General features: G+C 36.9%; 1 protein-coding gene across 13 annotated transcripts in view; it reads right to left on the minus strand.

Moving 5' to 3' along the window:
* Positions 1-20,113, minus strand: part of LOC100115682 (sodium/potassium/calcium exchanger Nckx30C) — a 570,283-nt gene that overhangs the window by 81,367 nt on the left and 468,803 nt on the right. The window contains exon 4 of one of the 13 annotated variants that reach the window (XM_031929808.2): positions 480-540. The exons of 11 other annotated variants lie outside the window; for them this stretch is intronic. In XM_031929808.2, the coding sequence (XP_031785668.1) occupies positions 494-540 (47 nt within the window). In that variant the 3' untranslated portion in view covers positions 480-493. Of the gene's footprint in view, positions 1-478; positions 541-20,113 lie in introns of those variants that run through there. One more of the 13 variants, XR_004227569.2, reaches the window with a different exon arrangement.

The raw sequence follows: 20,113 nt of genomic DNA on the forward strand, positions 1-20,113 counted from the left end.
GGGAGAGAGCTAGTGAGAGAGAGAGAGAGAGAGAGAGAGAGAGAGAGAGAGAGAGAGAGAAGTAGAGAGCTGATACTTACGGTTCGTATTTCTCGCTCGTTCTCGGGAATGCTCGAGCCCGGGACGTCTCCTTCGTAGGCGAGTCGACGCAGTCGCAGACAGAACGTAATCAAGGCGATGTTGCCCGAAGAAGCCTCGAAGACAGCTGTGATCTCGTGATAAAATACACCGGTCATACACACAATCGAACCGACAAACAAAAGATCAATCTCCGGATAGCGCGATCTAGCGAAAGCACAATCTGCTCAAACGAATTTCTCATTTTCAAAATAACAAGTAGCATTTCTAATTAACTTATAATTAAGTCATAAATGTTTTGATCGCGTTATCATTATTCATTTCTTTTCTTTATTTTTCAAATTCAAGGTTTCCTTTGATGAAATTTTATTGGTTGTTGAAAATCCAGTGCTCATTATTACCATCATAATTATCTTCATCTTCGTCGTCGAATTCTTCCAAGACTTTGCTTATCCATGAATGCTGTAAATTTCATTAATTCTATAATTTCTAGCGATGGTATCATTTGTAATAAAAAACTATTTCTCTAAAATCAAAGATATACGACAAAATGCATTCAATTTTTTATAATTTCTTTAGTAGCTTTTGAACTAAAAATCAAAAGTTATTTATAAATACTGTTTTTGGAAATGCCAGAAGTTGCTGAGTAACTTACAGGTTTTATCTAAAGTAATTGGCAAACTGTAATGAATGTTCTAATGGTTTATTATTAAGTTTAATTTTATTATACAACACATTTTGCACTTATACAATGGTAAAGTATTGATAATATCTATTAATTTGTTTAAATAGAAACAGAAATATGATGTAAAACATGACAAGAACTCATATATTAAATTTCGAGTCTATGATATAACCCATAAACTTAAAACTTTGAATATGAGCCCTTGTTATATTTCTGACCTATTTCTCTACTTTGGTGATTTTACTACAAGCAGAAGATTTATTTATTTTTTTTAAGCACTAGCGCCAAATCCGTGCAGTTAGAACTAATTAAATGTTTGGGTAGCACTTGAGTCATCGAATTACAGATATATGTTGTAACACATGACAAGAGCTTATATATCAAATTTTTAGTTTACGCGACAAACCATTTTTACACAGGTCCACTATTTCAAGATTTATGTAATAAAAATTTGCATATCTCAACAGCTGTGTATCCCGTAAACTTGAAAATTGGAAAATAGGTCCTTGTTGTGTTTTTCGACGTATTTGTCTACTTTGGTGCATATCGTCTTCTCTGTTCTAAAGCACTTGAGTAATGTTTTTGAAACACAGCTGCTCTGATGATGATATTGATATATGGAGTAAGGGACTGAAAATAACGTTGGAGAGCGTTTATCGATTTTCTTGAGGCAAAATTTAGGTAAAGGTGAAGGACAAAATTAGGGTATTTTTTCTTTATGCTTCGTTTCAGCGAAACAATGTTACCCTTACCGGGAAACTATTAAAGTATCATTTATTTCGAACATTAAATAGATATTATTTACAAATTAAATATAATGATGTGTGTACACACACACACACACACACGCGGGTAAAGCAGCGATCTGGGCATGCGGAAACGTTGCTTTCTGACCCGTAAATAAGGATTTATACGGGCTAAGGTAGTAGGTGTCACTGTTTACCTAACGCTCCAATCGAGCAGTTCGAACAACTGCTAGATCGGTTCATACAAGACGCAGTAGGGAGGAAACCGGTGCTGATTGCAGGCGACTTCAATGCGTGCGCTGTGGAGTGGGGCAGCATAAGGACTAATCAAAGAGGTCGAATACTCCTGGAAGCAATCGCTCTCCTGGATTTGGTCCTAGTTAACCAAGAATGCACCCACACATTCAGAAGAGGAGACGTAGGGTCTATTGTCGACCTGACGTTTGTTAGCAGCAGCCTAATTGGCTCAGTTGCTTCATGGACAGTAAGTGAGCACTACACACATAGTGATAACCGGCCATAATAATGGAGGAAGAAATATCAAAATAGGGACCCAGCGCGAGTACAACAACCAATAGAGCTAGTTGAAAAACGTAGGATTATGATAAGGAGATGTTCTTGTTAGCACTAGAATAAATGCAACTGTATAGAACGGTGAACAGCAAGGCGGAGCAGGTGACGGTAAATATCACCCAAGCATGTGACGCTTCTATGCCTCCAAGAGTGGCATACGGTAGACGACCACCAGTATACTGGTGGGAAAAGGAGATTGTGAGTGCACGTATCGAGTGCCACTGAACCAGAAGACGAAAACAATGGGCGAGGAAGAAATACTATAAAAGAATTATACGACAAGGTGGAACAAGACCCTTGGGGTGAACCGTCTAAAATAGTAACGAAGAAAATGAAAGGAAGCTACGTGCCTTCACAAAAATACCTGGAACTATTGCACTAGGTGGTGACCACACTATTCCCCAGGCAACTGGAAGAACCAAGTGTCATCGAAAAAGGTATAAATAAAGAGCTTATCCCACCGATCACGATTGAGGAATTGTTAGCCGCCTGCAGAAGGGTAGGAAACAACAAGGCTCCAGGGCCGGATGGCATTCCAAAGATTGCATTAATGCATGCTATTCACGCTTATCCAGAGGTCTTTGTAGACTTGTACAATACATGTCTAGAAAAGGGAACATTCCCCACAAACTGGAAGAAACAGCTACTAGTGCTTCTGCCAAAAGGAAAGAAACTACCTCAGCAGTCCTCATTATACAGACCGCTCTGCATGCTGGATACCCCAGGCAAAATCCTGGAACGCATTATCTGCGTCAGAATGGATCATTTTATAGAAGGAAAAGATCGATTAGCGGAACACCAATATGGCTTCAGAAAGAAGCGTTTGACCCTGGACGCAGATAGTCTGTGATCGACACTGCACAAACAGCGATAGAGGGGAAAATATGAAAGATAGGAAAAAAGAAGTATTGCCTCATAGTTACATTAGATGTCAAAAATGCATGCAATTCGGCCAGATGGAGTGAAATACACAAGGCACTCCGGAAACAGGATGTGCCCTTATATATAAGAAGGATGATGTCCGACTACTTGAAGTACATAATCTTATTATATGACACTGAGGACGGTACCAAGACCTTTAAAGTTACAGGTGGCGTCCTCCAAGGGTCAGAACTTGGCCCACCGCCTTGGAACATCATGTACGACGGGGTACTAAAGCTACAATTACCTGAAGAAACAACATTCGTGTGATTCGCTGACGACATAGCAGTGGTAGTAGTAGCGAAATATAAAGTACATGTATTTATAGTCTCTCGAACTGATGTTAGAGACTTGTGGATCTCGAAGGACTAGTTGGCAATAAACAAAAACACTCTCAACCGTTAACTTGAATTCATATGCCGTAAGAAAAGGCTTTGATATTTATTGAAAGATAGAGTGTATTTACAAGTGTTTAAACTACGGAAAAGAAAGGAAGGCTACAGTGTTAAAAGTACTGACGCGTTAACAAACGATATTGTTTAACGGTCGTCACTTTGAGGCGAGTCCTCACAGCGCTTCGGCAATACGATAACTGAATAACACAAATCAGCGAAAGCGGCAGAAGACCGCTCGCGAAACAGGCGGAGAGAGACAGAGTAGGAGCGAGCGAGCGCGCGTTGCCATGGCAACCTCATTGGTGCCGTGCAGGCTAGCGAAAACCGTCGAATTTGAACTTAAGGTGACAAGCTTCTCGAACCTTCGCGCTCTCTCTTCGCATATTAAACTAATATTCGAACAACAGGTGATAGACATAGCTGATCAGTCAACCCGTATAATACACAAATTGCTTAAGGAGACTGGTCTAGAACTAGCCAGTCACAAAGCGAAAAAATTATTCTCATTTCCAGTAGGAAGAAAAGAAGATGGAAGAAATCACACTGACGGTAAATGGACATAAGATCGTTTCTCAACCAACCATCAGATACTTGGGCATCACCATCAATGCAAGACTAAGTTTTAAACAGCATCTGGAAGTAGTCAGTGATAAAGCAGTAAAAGTTGGCGCTGTTTGATCGCGATTGATGTTAAATGTGTGATGGCCAACTCAGAAGCGCAGGTTACTTTTAGCCAGTGTAACCACATCGATTATGCTAGACGTAGCCCTAATATGGGCAGATGCGATGCGGGTAAAATCATATGCACGAAAGTTGACTACCGTGTATAGGCGAAGTGCACTAAGAGTGGCGTCCGCTTACTTACGGTATCGGACGATGCTGTTTGCATTATAGCAGGCATGCCACCCATTGACCTTTTAGCGTTGGAAAGAAAGGACGTATTCGAAGCTAGCAGACGATCGAATGACATAAGCTAGAAAGAGATCTTGGATGCCGCAAGAAAGAAGACGATGGCTAAATGGCAAATAAGATAGGACGCTAGCGGCAAGGGGCGATGAACTCATCGCCTTATACCAAGGGTAGAAAACTGGATTGGAAGAAGACATGGGAAAGTTAACTACTACTAAGGATTATACTGAACTACACGATCATGTAGAATCAAGCAATGAGGGGATGTTCTAGGGGGAAAATTCTTTCTTGACTCGAATTCCTATCATACATCGACTGATGCATTTTTCAAATACTCAGTTTGCTTTGAACAATCAATTACGATAAGAGGTAGGTAAATGATATAGTGTTGCTTTTTCAGCATATTCTCCATTACTTTTTTCATAGTATGTATTTTGAAAGTTTGCATACATATAGTAGAGCATGGCATACTAATTGCGATCGATATCCAAAGAAGATTTTAATAAGTATAATACTGTGAATGCAGGAAGAGTTTTATTAATATTACAGTGATCAAAGCGACTAGAATTTACGTCTTTCACTTTCTTTTGATTTATTTAAAAGCCAAGGATGATAAAGCGCGGCTTTTCCAACTGATTAAACGCTTTGACTGTCCAAACATGTCTTGGTGTAGTGGGGTGCAGTGGATATTTATACAGCTACGAAAACTCATTTCAATCGATTTTTTATTTTGAATATGACTAAGCAGACGAATCTTATGTATGTTAGAGAGTACTACATAGGGCATGAGCCACTCAATTTTCATCAAAGTAATTTTGAATTCTTTATATGTAGCTGCTGCGTCGCTAGTCGCAGCTCTCGCAGATATCTGTATATCAGCATTTAAATCATTCCTTGATTAAGTAAGTATAAGTTAATGCTTTACATTGACTACTATTTTACGATAATCTTTAGCGTAACCTAGAATCATACTTAGAGGTATAGAAATATCAAAGTAGCCATCGCTGATCATTAAATTTTTTTTTCTCTTTAACATCGAGCCAGCCAGCATTTTGAATGATAAGACTCTGACTAAGATTGATCGCGGCCCATCCTCTAATGAGAGTAGATAAACCAAAGTTCTTACATTTATTGATCTCGATAGCATGAATATCTGATTTCCTCAACCATGTGACAGATAGCATTATTGACTAACTTAGTATGTTGTACAAGCGTACCATCACTCTTAGTTAGTTGATCACACACATATAAGGAACTGCGTGAAGGTTAAAGACACAAGTCTTGATGTTGAACGGAGATGCGTATTCCATCTCTAGTATTGTAAGATGAAGCGGTGTAAGGTTGATGAGCATGTATCTCATAATTACATACTGAATCATCGTACGTCACGGGAGATTCAATATTTAGAATCTTGTCCATTTTTTGAATACAGCAGAGGAATATACATGTAACATTTGACCAGGGCTTTTAACTCTTAAACCGAGCCCTTTTGAGAATTGTATGTTTTGCCGTGTTAGCGTTCTGATTGTTAGCTGATGACTGATGCTTGGTTGCCAGTTTTGTTTGCTTATATATCCTCTTTCGCTGTAGACAATACCCGTTACGCCTGTTTTAGATGTAATCCTATTGTAATTATCTCACCTTGAAAGTTAAGAAGATTTCCGTCTTGATCAACTATACGTAGTTGCAATTGATCAATACTCTCCACAGTGATCGGAAGGTGAATAACTTGTGATGGAACTTCGATGATCTTGTAGCTTGGTGGTACTGTAGGAAAAAACTCGTGTATACTATGCACTTGCTGACCGTTAATATAAGCACCAGTAGTAATGCTGCACTCGACTCGTAGAGCGTTAACCTTAAGACTAGATACTGGTAGATCGAAGCTATGAATAATGTTAGCTTCAAAAATGCGTTGTGTGAAGCCTAGTAGTTGATCAATCAAATCTCGCGGACGAAAATCAATGATATGACTACACTTAATTACACTACAAAGAGTGTTATTATTGGATTTAAGAGATATTGATATACCTTTTAAGGCTAACCGTATCATGAAGATACGCGCTTCAGCCGAAGGAGGAGAAAGAGTCGAAGTTTCTTGATTTTTCCGTTGGCTTTGTTTGATTCTGTATAATAATTCTGAATACTCATCCAGAAACTTCGTCACTTAACAAGTTAAATGTGAGCAGTTTAACTAATCCAAGAACGTAATTTTTTATTTGAAAATAGTTCAATAGGAGAAAAATATTAAGCTCCAAGTATAGAAGTTGTAGCAGAGAGACTCACAGTTAATAAATCTTCCATGACAGTTAAACTAATATTGACTTATCTATTACTAGTTATTCATCTTCTTATATAGGCTTTTACTCAAAACTTGAGACAATGATGACCACAATTGAATGTATTATAATCTTGATATCTTTCATGATTATATTTTACTTCATCAACACTCAGATAAAGTAATAATTCTATTTAAGGTTGGAGGTTTCCAAAACTGTCAAAATAAACCACATTCGAACCACGCTTACGATGAGTACCCAATGAGTACCAGGGATATGAGTATTATCCAAATTTACTATGGCTGATTTATTGTAATGCGAACCATTTATCGGCTGATTTATTGTATTGCGAACCAGGCATAAATACACCGTGAAAGTTCGATATCTTCATAATTTTAGCATACTTTAGAAGATCGAAATCTGTAAGAGCTTTCTTAGGCAATCTTACTTCGAGGATTTTTTTTTTCTTTGTAACGTTGTGGCCTTGCTAGCGCAAAATCGGATAAGTGTATCCCACCGAGCTTAGGGGCCGAAGCGCTAGGCTACCACGTTAACAAAAGAATCATCGGGTGACGACCAGGAACTCGCCTCAGCTGCTCAGCATCTCCATCTTGACGGACCGCGGAGAGTGGCGGAGTCCTTCTGTACTCGGCTTATTTATGAATGGAAGCAAGGGTTTTAGCCTGCACAATAACGACACTCTAATAATTTATGCTAAGAGAACCTTCGGGCTTTATCTGCCCTCAGAACGTTTATTCACTCGAAATAACAATCTGCACTATGTGCAATTGTGTGTGTGTGTCGTGCGTCGAGACGATAATCGAGATCGACCGGCGCACTATGCGCGACAATCGGGCTTTGCCCTTGGCCCTACACTAAGCTATATACTCGCTCGTACTTTTCTGCACGTGGTGCGCCATGCACCAAATTAACCGAGAGAGAAAGAGATAGATGGGCTATTCGCCGACACAGGACAGACTCATGGGTTTGCTCTGGGTTCTACCTCGTCAGTGCCGTTTGGTCGGCGGCCCACCGAAGTCCTTGGAGCGTTGGCGAATGCTGCAGGCACTGGGTTACCTTAGCCTGGGCACGATGTCATGACCCTTAGCCTGGGCACGATGTCATGACCCTTAGCCTGGGCACGATGTCATGACCCTTAGCCTGACGGTCTGGTCCGGAGCCGCGTCCTTGGAGATGAGCGGCTCCGACGGCTGGCCGGCTTCCGTGGCTCCTGGCCACGTGTGGTTGCTACCAGAGTCGGTAAACAAGAGAGCGAGTCGCGCTTTTCTCTGCTTATCGATAGTCCTTCTACGATCGATTCGGGGCCCTTTGGATTGCTTCGTGCGAATCTGGCTCTGCTATCTCGTTCTCTCTTGTTGCGTGTTTATTAGTCAGCGTCGGTTATTGTCACGCTGCTTTTCTTTCGCCCCCTCCCTCTCTACTTCTATTAGGTGAAGACCTAATCCCTTCTTGTAAGGTTTTAAGTAATAGTACATTGTGCAACAAGGAGAAAAAATAAGCCATATCAAGCGTGGGTGAGGTGTTCAGCACGAGCCAGAGTCAAAGGCGCCTAAGGCATTTGCATTTATTAAAAAAAATTTTAGTATATATTTTCAAAATATATTTTCGTTTGATTCGGGAATATTTTGTGAAGAATATTTTATTAAAATATTTGCATAAATCACTATAAAATATATCTTAAACACATTTTTAAATATTTTGTAATAATACTTATATTATATTTTGTAAATATTGCTGAGATACATTCTAATTTTGTTCAGAAAAAATATGGTGATAAAATATTTTGGAAGTGAGGAAAGGTGACAGGAAATGACGAACTCAGAGTGTGTCGAAGGTTTCGTCAGCTCCGCCTCCTGTACCGATCAACCGATTGGATCGGCAGGGACGGAGCGTGCGCAGCCCGAGCAGCGCGTCAGCGGCGAGGTCGGCTGGCCCAAGCGGCCCGCTGTTTGCTGTTTTATTGCGGCGATAATCCCCCAGCGTCGGCGCGCATCCGCGGCTCTAGCAGTTTATAGTTATATTACGCCAGGAAAAACCCGGGTGTAATCTAGCGTAGGTCGCAGGTATCGAGATGCGGGCGGCTACAATAAAACGTTCGAGCGCGGCTCGAACGCTTTATTGTCTCCCCGACGCGGAAAACGAATCCGCATTAATGAGTGGTAATCCGGGTCGCGCTCTTCGAGGCACGGTCGCCTGGGTCTGCGTGTGCGTGGGCGTGCGCACGTGTGTGTCTGTGCGCGTGCGTGTGTGCGTGTGTGTGTCGAGTGTGCTGGCAAAAGTGTGTGGCGCGGCTGCCACAATATTATAAAAAATTTTAAAACATTTTAAAATAATATTTTTTAACCATATTTCAAAAGGCTAGTAAAATATTTTAAATATATATTTATCTACAAGAGTTTGATATATTTTCTTTTAAAGATTTTATACTTTTGCATTCATATTTTATTTAAATGTGTACATAAATCGTTATAAAATTTATCTAAAAACATTTTAAATTATTTTATAATAATTATTTATTAGAAACATATTAAAATAATAATTTTTAAACATATTTTAAAAGTGTGGTAGAATATTTTAAATAAATATGAGGTATGAGGTAAAATAAATAAATACGAGTAGCCAACATGGCGGGAGTGCGGATGCCCCTAGACAAGTGTGTCTCGAATTGTGCTTGTCACAGCCAGAAAACTACAACATTGATCTGCATCATGTGTGACGCAGTATATCATTTTAATTGTTTAGCACAAAAAATAACTGACATCAAATTTATAAGTAAAAACTAAATAGTGTGCCCAGAACACAGTGACAGAAACTTAGCCTCAAAAAGAGATGAGGAAGGTTTAAACGATGCAACAAGATTCCTGATTGAACAAATTTAACTAAATAAAACAGAAGAAGTAAGGAGGGAACTACTACTTGAAGTTTCAACAACAGAACAGGATGAACTTGACATTAATATTGAAGAAAAGTATCTCTTTATATTAATAAATAATCATCGCCCCTGCTGTTTCAGAAATTAGCTCCTTCTCAATTTGGGTTATTGGGTTAAAATTATGCCTTTTTCACGTCATTTTTAACCGAACTTTCGTTATTGGGTTAATAATTAATGGTTTTACTTAATTACACTGCTTCTGGCTTCCCCTCATTTTGGATATTGGGCTCCCCCTCAATTTGGGTTATTAGGTTAAAATTATGCCTTTTTCACGTTATTTTTAACCCAACTTTCGTTATTGGGTTAATAATGAATGATTTCTCGTAATTTTTCTGTTTCTATCTTCCCCTCATTTTGGGTTATTGGGCTCCCCTTATTTTGGCGCCCCCTTATTAGGCCTTTATTATAACTTCTCCTTATTTGGGTGGCCCATGATATATATTTACCCTTTTTGCTTCGCTCGCCAATGCCTTATTTGGATATGATATGCTATGATTAATTATTATCTATTAATTTACTAAATATGCAATTCAGAAAGTACTGACAGATTTCCACACCACCCAAGGGGTACTGTCATAAACACACTGTAAATTTAGTGGAGTGTGCTGTTGGTGCGTTTTTTTTTTAATATTTTGTTAATAAACATCAACAATGTGTTTTTCTTAAATATTATAATTTATATAAAGAGTATAAAGTAATAAAAGTCTCTTTACATTTATATTTTCACAATTATTATGTGTTTTTCTTTAATGTTTATTAGACTTATTATTAGAGTAAAATATTTTTTAGTATCAAATTTATTTAATTTTTGTTATTAACGTTTATTAACAAAAAAGTGGTATCCTCAGCAGGCCTATTAGACTCTTATAATTTGCATTATAAAACTTTTGCTTGCATTTAAAATGTACTTAAAATAAAAAATAACCTTTCTCATATTTGTCCAATATGAAAACATGTATGTACATTTTTTAATTATGTTTCATATATATTGCTTTTCTATGGACCTATATGAGCATACTACTTTATAATTTTTCTAAAAAAAATTAGATACATCAATATAAATATAGTAATAACATGATTACAGCACAATTTTACTTATGTAATTTCATATGTCTTCTTAAATTGTCAGCTCTATCAAATATTTTGTTACAATAAGTACATATTTGTATATTTTTTTCATGTAAAAGTAAGTTACGAATAAGGTAAAAAAAAGGTAAAATTATGTCTTTTGAATAATATTCCGAATTTGTGACAAAGAAAGATTTTAATGGCTGCATGCTCCTTTATGTAACTAAAATATTTTTCTTGAAATTAAATCTTGAATCACAAATTCTACAAATGTATTGAATTCTATTTGAGTCTTCTTGATTTTGAAGTGGATCTGATTCCATTTATTATTGAATGAATTGAATGAACAAAACTTAGTATGTTAAATTTTGTTTAGCAATCTCGAATAAAAAGTAAGACAATATCCACAATATGCATAAAAATAATGAATCTAAAAACGTTTAAACTTATGAGTTTGAATAAGTTCGCATGTATTTTTTCATAGTTATTGTAGTATAACATTGTGTTCAAATCTATAACGATGTTAAGTATACTAAAAAAAATTTGTATGAAATGATAATTACTAAAGTGGATATTATTATCGGAGAACAGACACTTGCACTTATTTAAACACTTCTGCCCAAACAATATTTTTTATAAGTTGGGTATCATCGGTTTCATTTACAATAAACAATTGATTTTCATTTATACATCTAGAAAGGACAACATACAACTAACCGTTAGAAAAAAGTGTCTTATGAATATAAATACCAACTGTGTTAAAACATTGTCCTTGCGATTTATGTATAGTCAAGGCGAAAACCAAAATTAGAGGAAATTGTCGACGAAATAATACGAAAGGCAAAGATGTATATTCACCGATGTCTAAAATAATTCTTGGGATGAAAGCAGTAGTTTTCTTCTTATCACCTGTAATAATCTCAGCTTTGATATTATGTTTGAACAGTTTAATTATTTTTAATTTGGTACCATTGCAAAGACCGTCATTTATACTTATATTTCTAATGAGCATGACTATTGTACTTTTTTTAAAGTCAATTAATGTACTGGGAATCCTGGGAATTTCAGAGAATTTGAATATTCTGTTGGATACTTTAATTCAGCATCATTATGAGTTTCATCAACATCTTTATGTCTAGCGTAATCGATACTTTAATATATAACTTCCTCGCTATTAATATTTGACAGAATAATTGGAATGCAGGGTGACCGGGTACACATGAATTAACACAACACTGCTAAGTATCAATTATATCACGCAAACTGCGCTACTTTTTATTAACAATATTTGGAATAAGCAGAAGGAACTCAGTAATAGAAAAATACTCTTCAGCACTCGGGCGGACTTGCGCACGACTCAAGTGATAGCGAGCAAGTGAGAGCGCGCCTCGCGACGCTCTCCGTTGTAGACTTTTGTGTGCAGATGGCGCTAAGGTCCCGGAGAGGCTCGGCGATTGCCAACACTCCCTCCCGACGTGCCTCCACTACGTTTAATCATGGGATCCTGTGAACAGACAATTGAAAAAGGAATTGATTTTGTACTTAAGTCTTTTCTCTTAAATTCTCAGAATTTTATCTCTTAATTCTATGTGCGCAGAAGCAGGTAGAGGTTTAGTCATAATGTCGGCTTGATTCTCTTTCGTACCAATCCATTTTACCATCACCTTGTTCTCCATCACGCAGCTTTTGATAAAATCTCCATGAGTCTCTGCAATGTGGCTTTTAGTGCCTGTGCTTTCTCTTTCTTTTAATTTTCTTTGAATGTTCTCTACATCATCGTCAAAGCTCTTTAGTTTATGTACTCCGTCCATCTCGGTACATTTTCCTGCTGATGCATTGTCGCACCAAACAGTCACAGGATAGTTTGTCTTGCCAGTTATATCTCTTATGGCTTTGTCCAGTGAAATCAGTTCTTGGCAGGCTTCACTCATAGCAAGATATTCGGCTTGACAAGTAGACAAGGACGTGTAACTCTGCTTGTAGCTTCTCCAAGCTATTGTGTTTCGGTAGAGTTGTATTACGTATCCTCCAGTTGATTTTGACTCTTCACAATCTCGGAAGCTTGCGTCAGTAAAAGCTTCGAGTTTTTCTCCGGATTCTCTGTTAGTAAGTCCAAGCTCCGTAGTACCCTTTAGATAGCGAAAAATTCTCTTTACATCTTTCCAATCACTCTCAGAAAGTGCGGTTTGCTTTCTCGCTAGAAAGATGACAGCGTAAGCTATGTCTGGTCTGGTCGTTCCAGCCAAGTACAGTAAACTGCCTATAGCTTCTCTATACCGGGCTTTGCACGGTGTCTCTTGGTCGCGCAATTTCTCGTGTTGCTCCGATTCTCTATTTTTCACTTGTCTCGTGACCATTGGAGTGCTCTGTGGTTTGCTACCGTTCATATTAAATCTCTCAAGGATTTTCTTAGTGTACTCAGGATTACTCAGTATCATAATTTTCTTTTCTTTGTTTCTCTGTATTTTCATTCCTAGGAACAATTTGGGTTCACCTAGGTCCTTCATTTCAAAAACTTCACATAGTTTTGTTTTCACTTCATGAATTTTCTCAGAATTGTTTCCTGCTAGTAGAATATCGTCTACATACAGTACTAATAACACCATTTTACCTTCCTTTCTCCAGGTAAATATACAAGGGCCGTTGATATCTCTTTCCAACCCTAGTTTGTTGGCTTCTTCTGAAAATCTTAGATTCCACCTCTTAGGACTAATTTTTAGTCCATAGAGAGTCTTTCTAAGTTTACACATTTTCTTTTCTCTGTTGAGATCGAGACCTTCTGGAATTTCCATGAACACCTCGTCCTCTAGTATTCCATTCAAGAAGGCGGTTTTTACATCAAGTTGATGTACGTCTAGATTATGTTTATTGACGATCACTAGAGCTGACCTGATGACTGACAGTCTGGAGACTGGAGTATAGGTTTCACTTAGTTCATACTGATTTTTGTTTTTAAATCCTCTGATTACCAGTCGGGCTTTGAATTTCTCTTCTCCGTTGTTGCATTTTCTCTTAAAAATCTATCTGGAGTCTATTATGTTCATTCTTCTCTTTTCAGAGATGTTTTCTGGCTTGTCCACTATTTCCCAAACGTAGTTGTCATTCATTGCTTTCAGTTCTTCTCTGATGGCTTCTTTCCATTTTTCTCCTTGCTCTGAATTCACTGCTTCTCTGTAGCTAGTTGGGTCCTCGTTCAACTCAGCTAAACGTACATAACAGATTTCATCCTCCGATTTCTTTTTGAGCTCGTCTGCATTCTCTTCATGTATGCAGTAGACGAAATTCGGATCTCTCAATGGCTGTTCTTTAGCTTTTCTCTTTGGGTTTTCTCGAGTCTTTTGCTTTACCTCTGTAGCTTTTATTTTCATTGTTCTACCTCGTTTGGGTTTATCAATGTTTGCAGTCTCAGTATTTTCTGATGGATGCACTGTTTGCTTCTCAGAATCATTTGTTGTTTTGTGTTCTTTGCAATCTCCTATTTGAATTTCTGCTTGTTTCGACAATCCAGAAATATCTTTGTACACCACCTTCTCATTGAACCTCACATGCCTAGAGTTTAGCAGCCTTTGCGTTTGTGGTTGCCATAATAAGTATCCGGTTGGAATATAACCCACTAGAATACTTTTAATGGCTCTCTCAGAAAACTTTCTCTCGGGAATAGATACTTTGATGTATGCTAGGCTTCCAAATCTTTTTAACTCCTCAATGTGACTCTTCCGGTTCGGATTAATCATCTGTAATGGGGTTTTGAAATCAATTCCCTTGTGTGGTGTCCGATTGTATGTGTGTACTGCAGCCTCTACTGCTAGTACCCACATGGTAGTCGGTAATCCAGATTCAATCATTAAAGCTCGGATTTTCATCTGAATGGTTTTATTGAATCTCTCAGCAGTACCATTTAATTCTGGAGTATATGGTAGAACGAAGTTGTTGCTAATTCCTTCTCTCTCCATAATTTTTGCAAATTCACCTCCTGTGAACTCTGTTCCATTATCTCCTCTGATGTAGCACACCTTTTCGTTTTTGCCTATCAGATTCCTCATATGTTTTAGGAAATTCTCTAGACATTTACCAGATTCATTTTTGTGCTTCACACTGTATGCTCTCGCATATCTTGTGAAATCATCTATGAAGACAATAATAAAATTGTTTTCGCCTGGAAACGAAGGTGGAGATATCTTTCCCATTGTGTCTACGTGTATTGTGTGAAGTGGCCTATCTGACCCACTTCTGTTGTTTTTGAACGGGAGATTCTCCATCTTGGCTAAGCTAGGCTAAGAAGGAACTCAGTAATAGAAAAATACTCTTCAGCACTCGGGCGGACTTGCGCACGACTCAAGTGATAGCGAGCAAGTGAGAGCGCGCCTCACGACGCTCTCCGTTGTAAACTTTTGTGTGCAGATGGCGCTAAGGTCCCTGGGAGGCTCGGCGATTGCCAACAATATTTTTCAATATTTTTTCATTTATTTTGTAAATATCTTCATTATGAAGCAATAAAATGACTGTTTGAAAGATCATCATTTACAGATATAACTTAACCGTAAATTTTATTGCATATATTATTAGTTTTCCATTTATCTGGAATCTTAAAACTGTCAATATGTCCATCACCAATATTTAAAATAAAAGATGAAAAATTAACCAAATTTTTGACGCGACGTGAAAAGCTGCCAAGAATTTGTTGTTATATGTTGTTGATACGGTTGCTATGCATTATGTTATAGGTAACCACTGCGAGTTTAAACATAATAGATTTTCGAATATCAAATACAATTAAAATTAGAACTGCAGTAGAAATATTTTCAACTTATAATTACTACCTATAAAATAAAATTTAAAAATTAATTATTTTGGAATAACAATCCAAATCTTAATGAGAAGATTTAAAAATTATAAAATTATGCAATTAAAAACAAAAATTGAAATTAGGGGGTGGCGAGCGAAGCGAGCAGGGGGGTACCTTCTTAGTAAGCTTATAAAAAAGAAAACATACGTTTGAAACAGCTAGTTAGTAAATTGCAGAAAAAAAGTACTACTTAAAGAAAAAATGCTAAATAAGCAAAATAAAAGTGCTGCGGCTAGTTTTTCGTATGCAGAAGTTACAAGTTTCCTTAAACTATTACAAAAGAAAGTGCCTAAGATAACTGTAAAAAATGTGAGTAATAAAGCCGTGGATGTCAAAAAGAAAGTTATAGAGTGCTTGGTTACTGAAAAGAAGATTCAAACAAAAAACTTGTACGAAACAGAAAAGAAGAACTTATTATAAATTGCCTAAATAGTGAAAGTGCTACGCTAACTGAATCTGTTTTGAAACATAACCTCGAAGGTATATGTAAGGTTAGAAAAGATACGTTGGGGAATCCTAAAATCTAAATCGTCAGCTTCGATAACTACAGTAACATGGAAATGGAGGACATAGAGGAAGATATAAACATGAGAAATTTTGGAAGTTTCACGAAAAAGGGGCAAGTACTACATATGTACAAAAGCAATTTCAGTAGCTTAACTACATACTTCTAATGGAGGTTCCTGCTGACATATACAAATTCATCAAGGAGAACAAAAGCAGGATTTTTGTTGGCTACCCGAACTGCAGAGTATATGACTCTATAAATATAAATCCATGTTACAAGTGTGGAAGATTTGGGCACAACGGTAACAAATGCAATAACAGTTCCGTATGCCTTAAATGCGCAGAAAAGCACAAGACTATTACTTGCACAAACAACGCCATTAAGTGTCTGAATTGTGTATATTTAAACAGTAAATACAATACAAAGCTTGACATCAACCACGCTGCTAACGATATAAACCAATACAACATCATGAAAAAAAAAATTAGCATATACATAGACTTTACTGATGAGGCCTACCTTACCAGCGGTACATCAAGTTTATCGAGAAAATGATAATACTACAGATACACAAACCAAACCACAAACAACACAATGAAACAGCCTTTACAAGAACCACCTAAATCTACAAAACATAAACATGAAAGGAGTGCGGCAGCCAAGCAGCAACAATTTCAACAATCGAAGATGGTTCGAACACCACAACAACAAGCTGCTTATACAAAAAGTACAAGATTAAGAAACAGTAAAATTTAAATTAATAAAATGGATACTTTTGATTATCTAGATATAATACAAAAGGATTCAATGCAGAAAGAAGAAAACAGACAGTGGTATTAGCGATCTAAACAAGGCGATTAGCAACAAAAATGATATAATTATGCACTTAAATGTAAGAAGCATGAATGCAAATTTTGACAAAATGAAAATATTTTTTGAAAGTGTGATCGTTAAGCCATCTGTTGTTGTTCTTTCTGAAACATTTGAGCAGGCAAATCATAATTTTTTTTAACTAATCGGAAGTAACTATGAATACGAGTCATACTACAACGATAGTAGGATTAATACAAATGACGGAGTTATAGTATTCGTAAATAGAAACTTGGTTCAGAACACAGAAATTGTTCAACAAGGTAGGATTAAAATTGTAAATACAAAAATTAACTTAAATAATAGTATTAATATTGAAGTCTTATCAATGTACAGATCTCATGGCATACCTAAGACTAAGTTTATATTAAATTTAAATAAATATTCAATAAAAAAGAGAAACATTGAAAATCACTTTGTAATTGGCGATTTCAATATTGATATATTGGATTGCGATCATGTGAGCCAAGAATTCCTGTTTAATTTCTTTAATAAAGGATATTTTCCTGGATTTGTTGGGATTACGAGGCTACCTGTGGGCATTGCAAAGGGATCTTGCATTGGTAATATTTTCATAAAAACTGATAACTTAAATACAATTACTTCCCTGTTGATAATATATACCTGGATATCCAGGTGGATTTTCCTTATGGATAATCTATATGGATTTCATATGGATTTATGTGGATTCCATGTGGATATTATATATGGATATCCACATGGAAAATCCACCTGGATATCCAGGTATATATTTTCAATAAGGTTATAAACCCAAACTATCTATAACAGACCATTACCCTATATTTATAGCTCTCAATAAAATGAAAATAGTACATAACAAACCAACAATAGTTTTAAATTATAAAAAATTAATAAATAGTGCTGAAGCAAGAAACTGGAATGAAATTATCACAATGCAAAATCCTAATTTGGCCACAGCTAAATTGTTGTATGAGATTAAACAAAGTAAAGAGTTATCCAAAATGAATCAAACAAGGCTTAAACAGGTGGGGAGGAAAAATTGGATAACTGATGCGATAATTAAATCGTGCGAAACCAAAGAATTTTTATATAACTTATGGAAGTTGGATATTAATAATGAGCAACTTAAAATTGAATACAGAACCTATTCTAAAATCTTAGAGAAAGTTATTAAAGACGAAAAATTTAGATATGATAAAAAACTAGTCGAAAAAAAATGTAAACAACTTTGGGAAATCATAAACAATAAACTTGGCAAAAAATGATCTAATGAAACCATAAGTTATATAAAGAAAAATGATATTAAAGTTACAGAGAAAGTTGAGATAGCTAGAAATATAAACAAGTTTTTCTGTGAGATCGGCCAAAAATTGAGTAATGATATCGTGCAACCCAATAACGCTGAATTTTGTCTACCGGATATTAATGCAAAGTAAATTTTTCTAAAACTTACAAACACGAATGAAGTAAAAAAAATAATCAATACACTAAGAATGCAAAGTCCTTAAAAGTGATTTGTAATTTTATTGCGGTACCCTTAACGCATATTTTTAATTTGTGCATTAAAAAAGCTATATGGCCAGATGCACTAAAAAAGGCCAAAATCATTCCAATATATGAAGCAGGGGAAAAACATAACATTACTAATTATAGGCCCATCTCACTCATATCTAATGTTGCTGAAGTTTTTGAAAGAATTATCTATAACAGGCTGTATGATTTATAACGAGTTGACTATGGTACACTCGTTATGCCTCTCTCCCTCAATACATTATAAATATATAAATATATCCATATATTGTTTGTTTTCCATATATTGTTTTATACATTATTTCAGCTGCAAGGTAAGTGAGAGAGCAGATTGCCCAGCTAGCGAACAGAGAGAGAGAGAGAGAGCCGCGCGCGCGTGTGAGTGTGTCGCCAAGAGTGAGTGCGAGCTTCCCATGCTGCCGCGTTCCGCGCTTCGCAACTTAGCTACCGACCGTCGAACTGAATAGTCAAACTTTTATAAAACCGCTAAACCTTGTACTGTGAGTGCGAGAATACCGGAAGATTGTAACTGCAATGTTCTTGGTGTGTCGCCGGGTAGTGCCACTCCTAGTGCAAGTCAACTCCGCGTGTCGGTCACGAGCAGTGATTGCAGCTCGTTTTCCCGCTGCACCCAGCCACACACTCAAGGCCACAAGGCATCTTCCTTGCTGCCCAGCGTGGGCCACGGTCATCCGCTTTGACAGTCGAGCCACGAGGCATCCTTGCGAACCTGCACTCTTGCCTCGCGTCGCATTTGTACACTGTTTTGCATTATATAAAGCTAACTTTAATCTTAACTTGCTCTTTGTTATTTCGCTCCTGACTCTCTACCTTTTCTTCGTGCTCGCCTCTTACGTACACATATATTATTCGCGATTAAGCTACGTAGCATTAACCTTCACGATGCCTCCTCGGGCTCACGTGCTCGAGGATGAGCACGTACAGTATACTGCGCTACGGGCCAGGCTTCGTACAGCCTACAAGAAGCCTGCAACGAGCTGCTGCTTTTTCTCCTCTCGCAATTCGACAGATCGGTGGATACGCCACAGTTCTCTTATACACGGGCAAAAAAACCCCGTTATAGATTTTATCCAAAAAAATGACATAATTTCCAATCACCAATTTGGTTTTATGAAAAATATTGGTTCAAAAAATGCTTTAAACTATATCACGAAAATATTGTACAATAACGTAGATAAAACGATACCAACAATAGTCACTTTTCTCGACTTGGCTAAAAAATGACGGTGTAGAAAGTGAAAGTTTACATATAAGTATAAGTGTTCCACAGGGTACGATACTGTGTCCACTCCTATTCATTTTATATATATAAATGATGTTTTTAAGGAGATTCCACTAAAATCAATTCTATCGTACGCAGATGATACTGCAATAATAGCAACAGTCAATACGTGGATAGAGGCGCGAAAAAATATGAATGATTTTCTTACTGTGATATACAAATGGTTGGCGTTAAATAATTTATCCCTAAACGTGGATAAAACAGTTTGTATGACATTTGGAAGTTATTACGACAGTGTACCGAAGCATATCGATGTAAAAATTCAGTATAGAAAGATAGCTAGAGTTGAAAATTACAAATACTTGGGAATCGTCATTGACTTCAATTTAAAATGGGATAAACACATCCAATAAATAGTAAAAAAAAAACAGAGTATCTAGTCTATGTTTTTTACAAACTATCACATACTATGTCAACAGAAACACTAAGAATGATATACTATGCATTCTTCCATAGCATAATCAGCT

The sequence above is a fragment of the Nasonia vitripennis genome, assembly GCF_009193385.2.
Source record: "Nasonia vitripennis strain AsymCx chromosome 1 unlocalized genomic scaffold, Nvit_psr_1.1 chr1_random0003, whole genome shotgun sequence".
Classification (NCBI taxonomy): domain Eukaryota; kingdom Metazoa; phylum Arthropoda; class Insecta; order Hymenoptera; family Pteromalidae; genus Nasonia; species Nasonia vitripennis.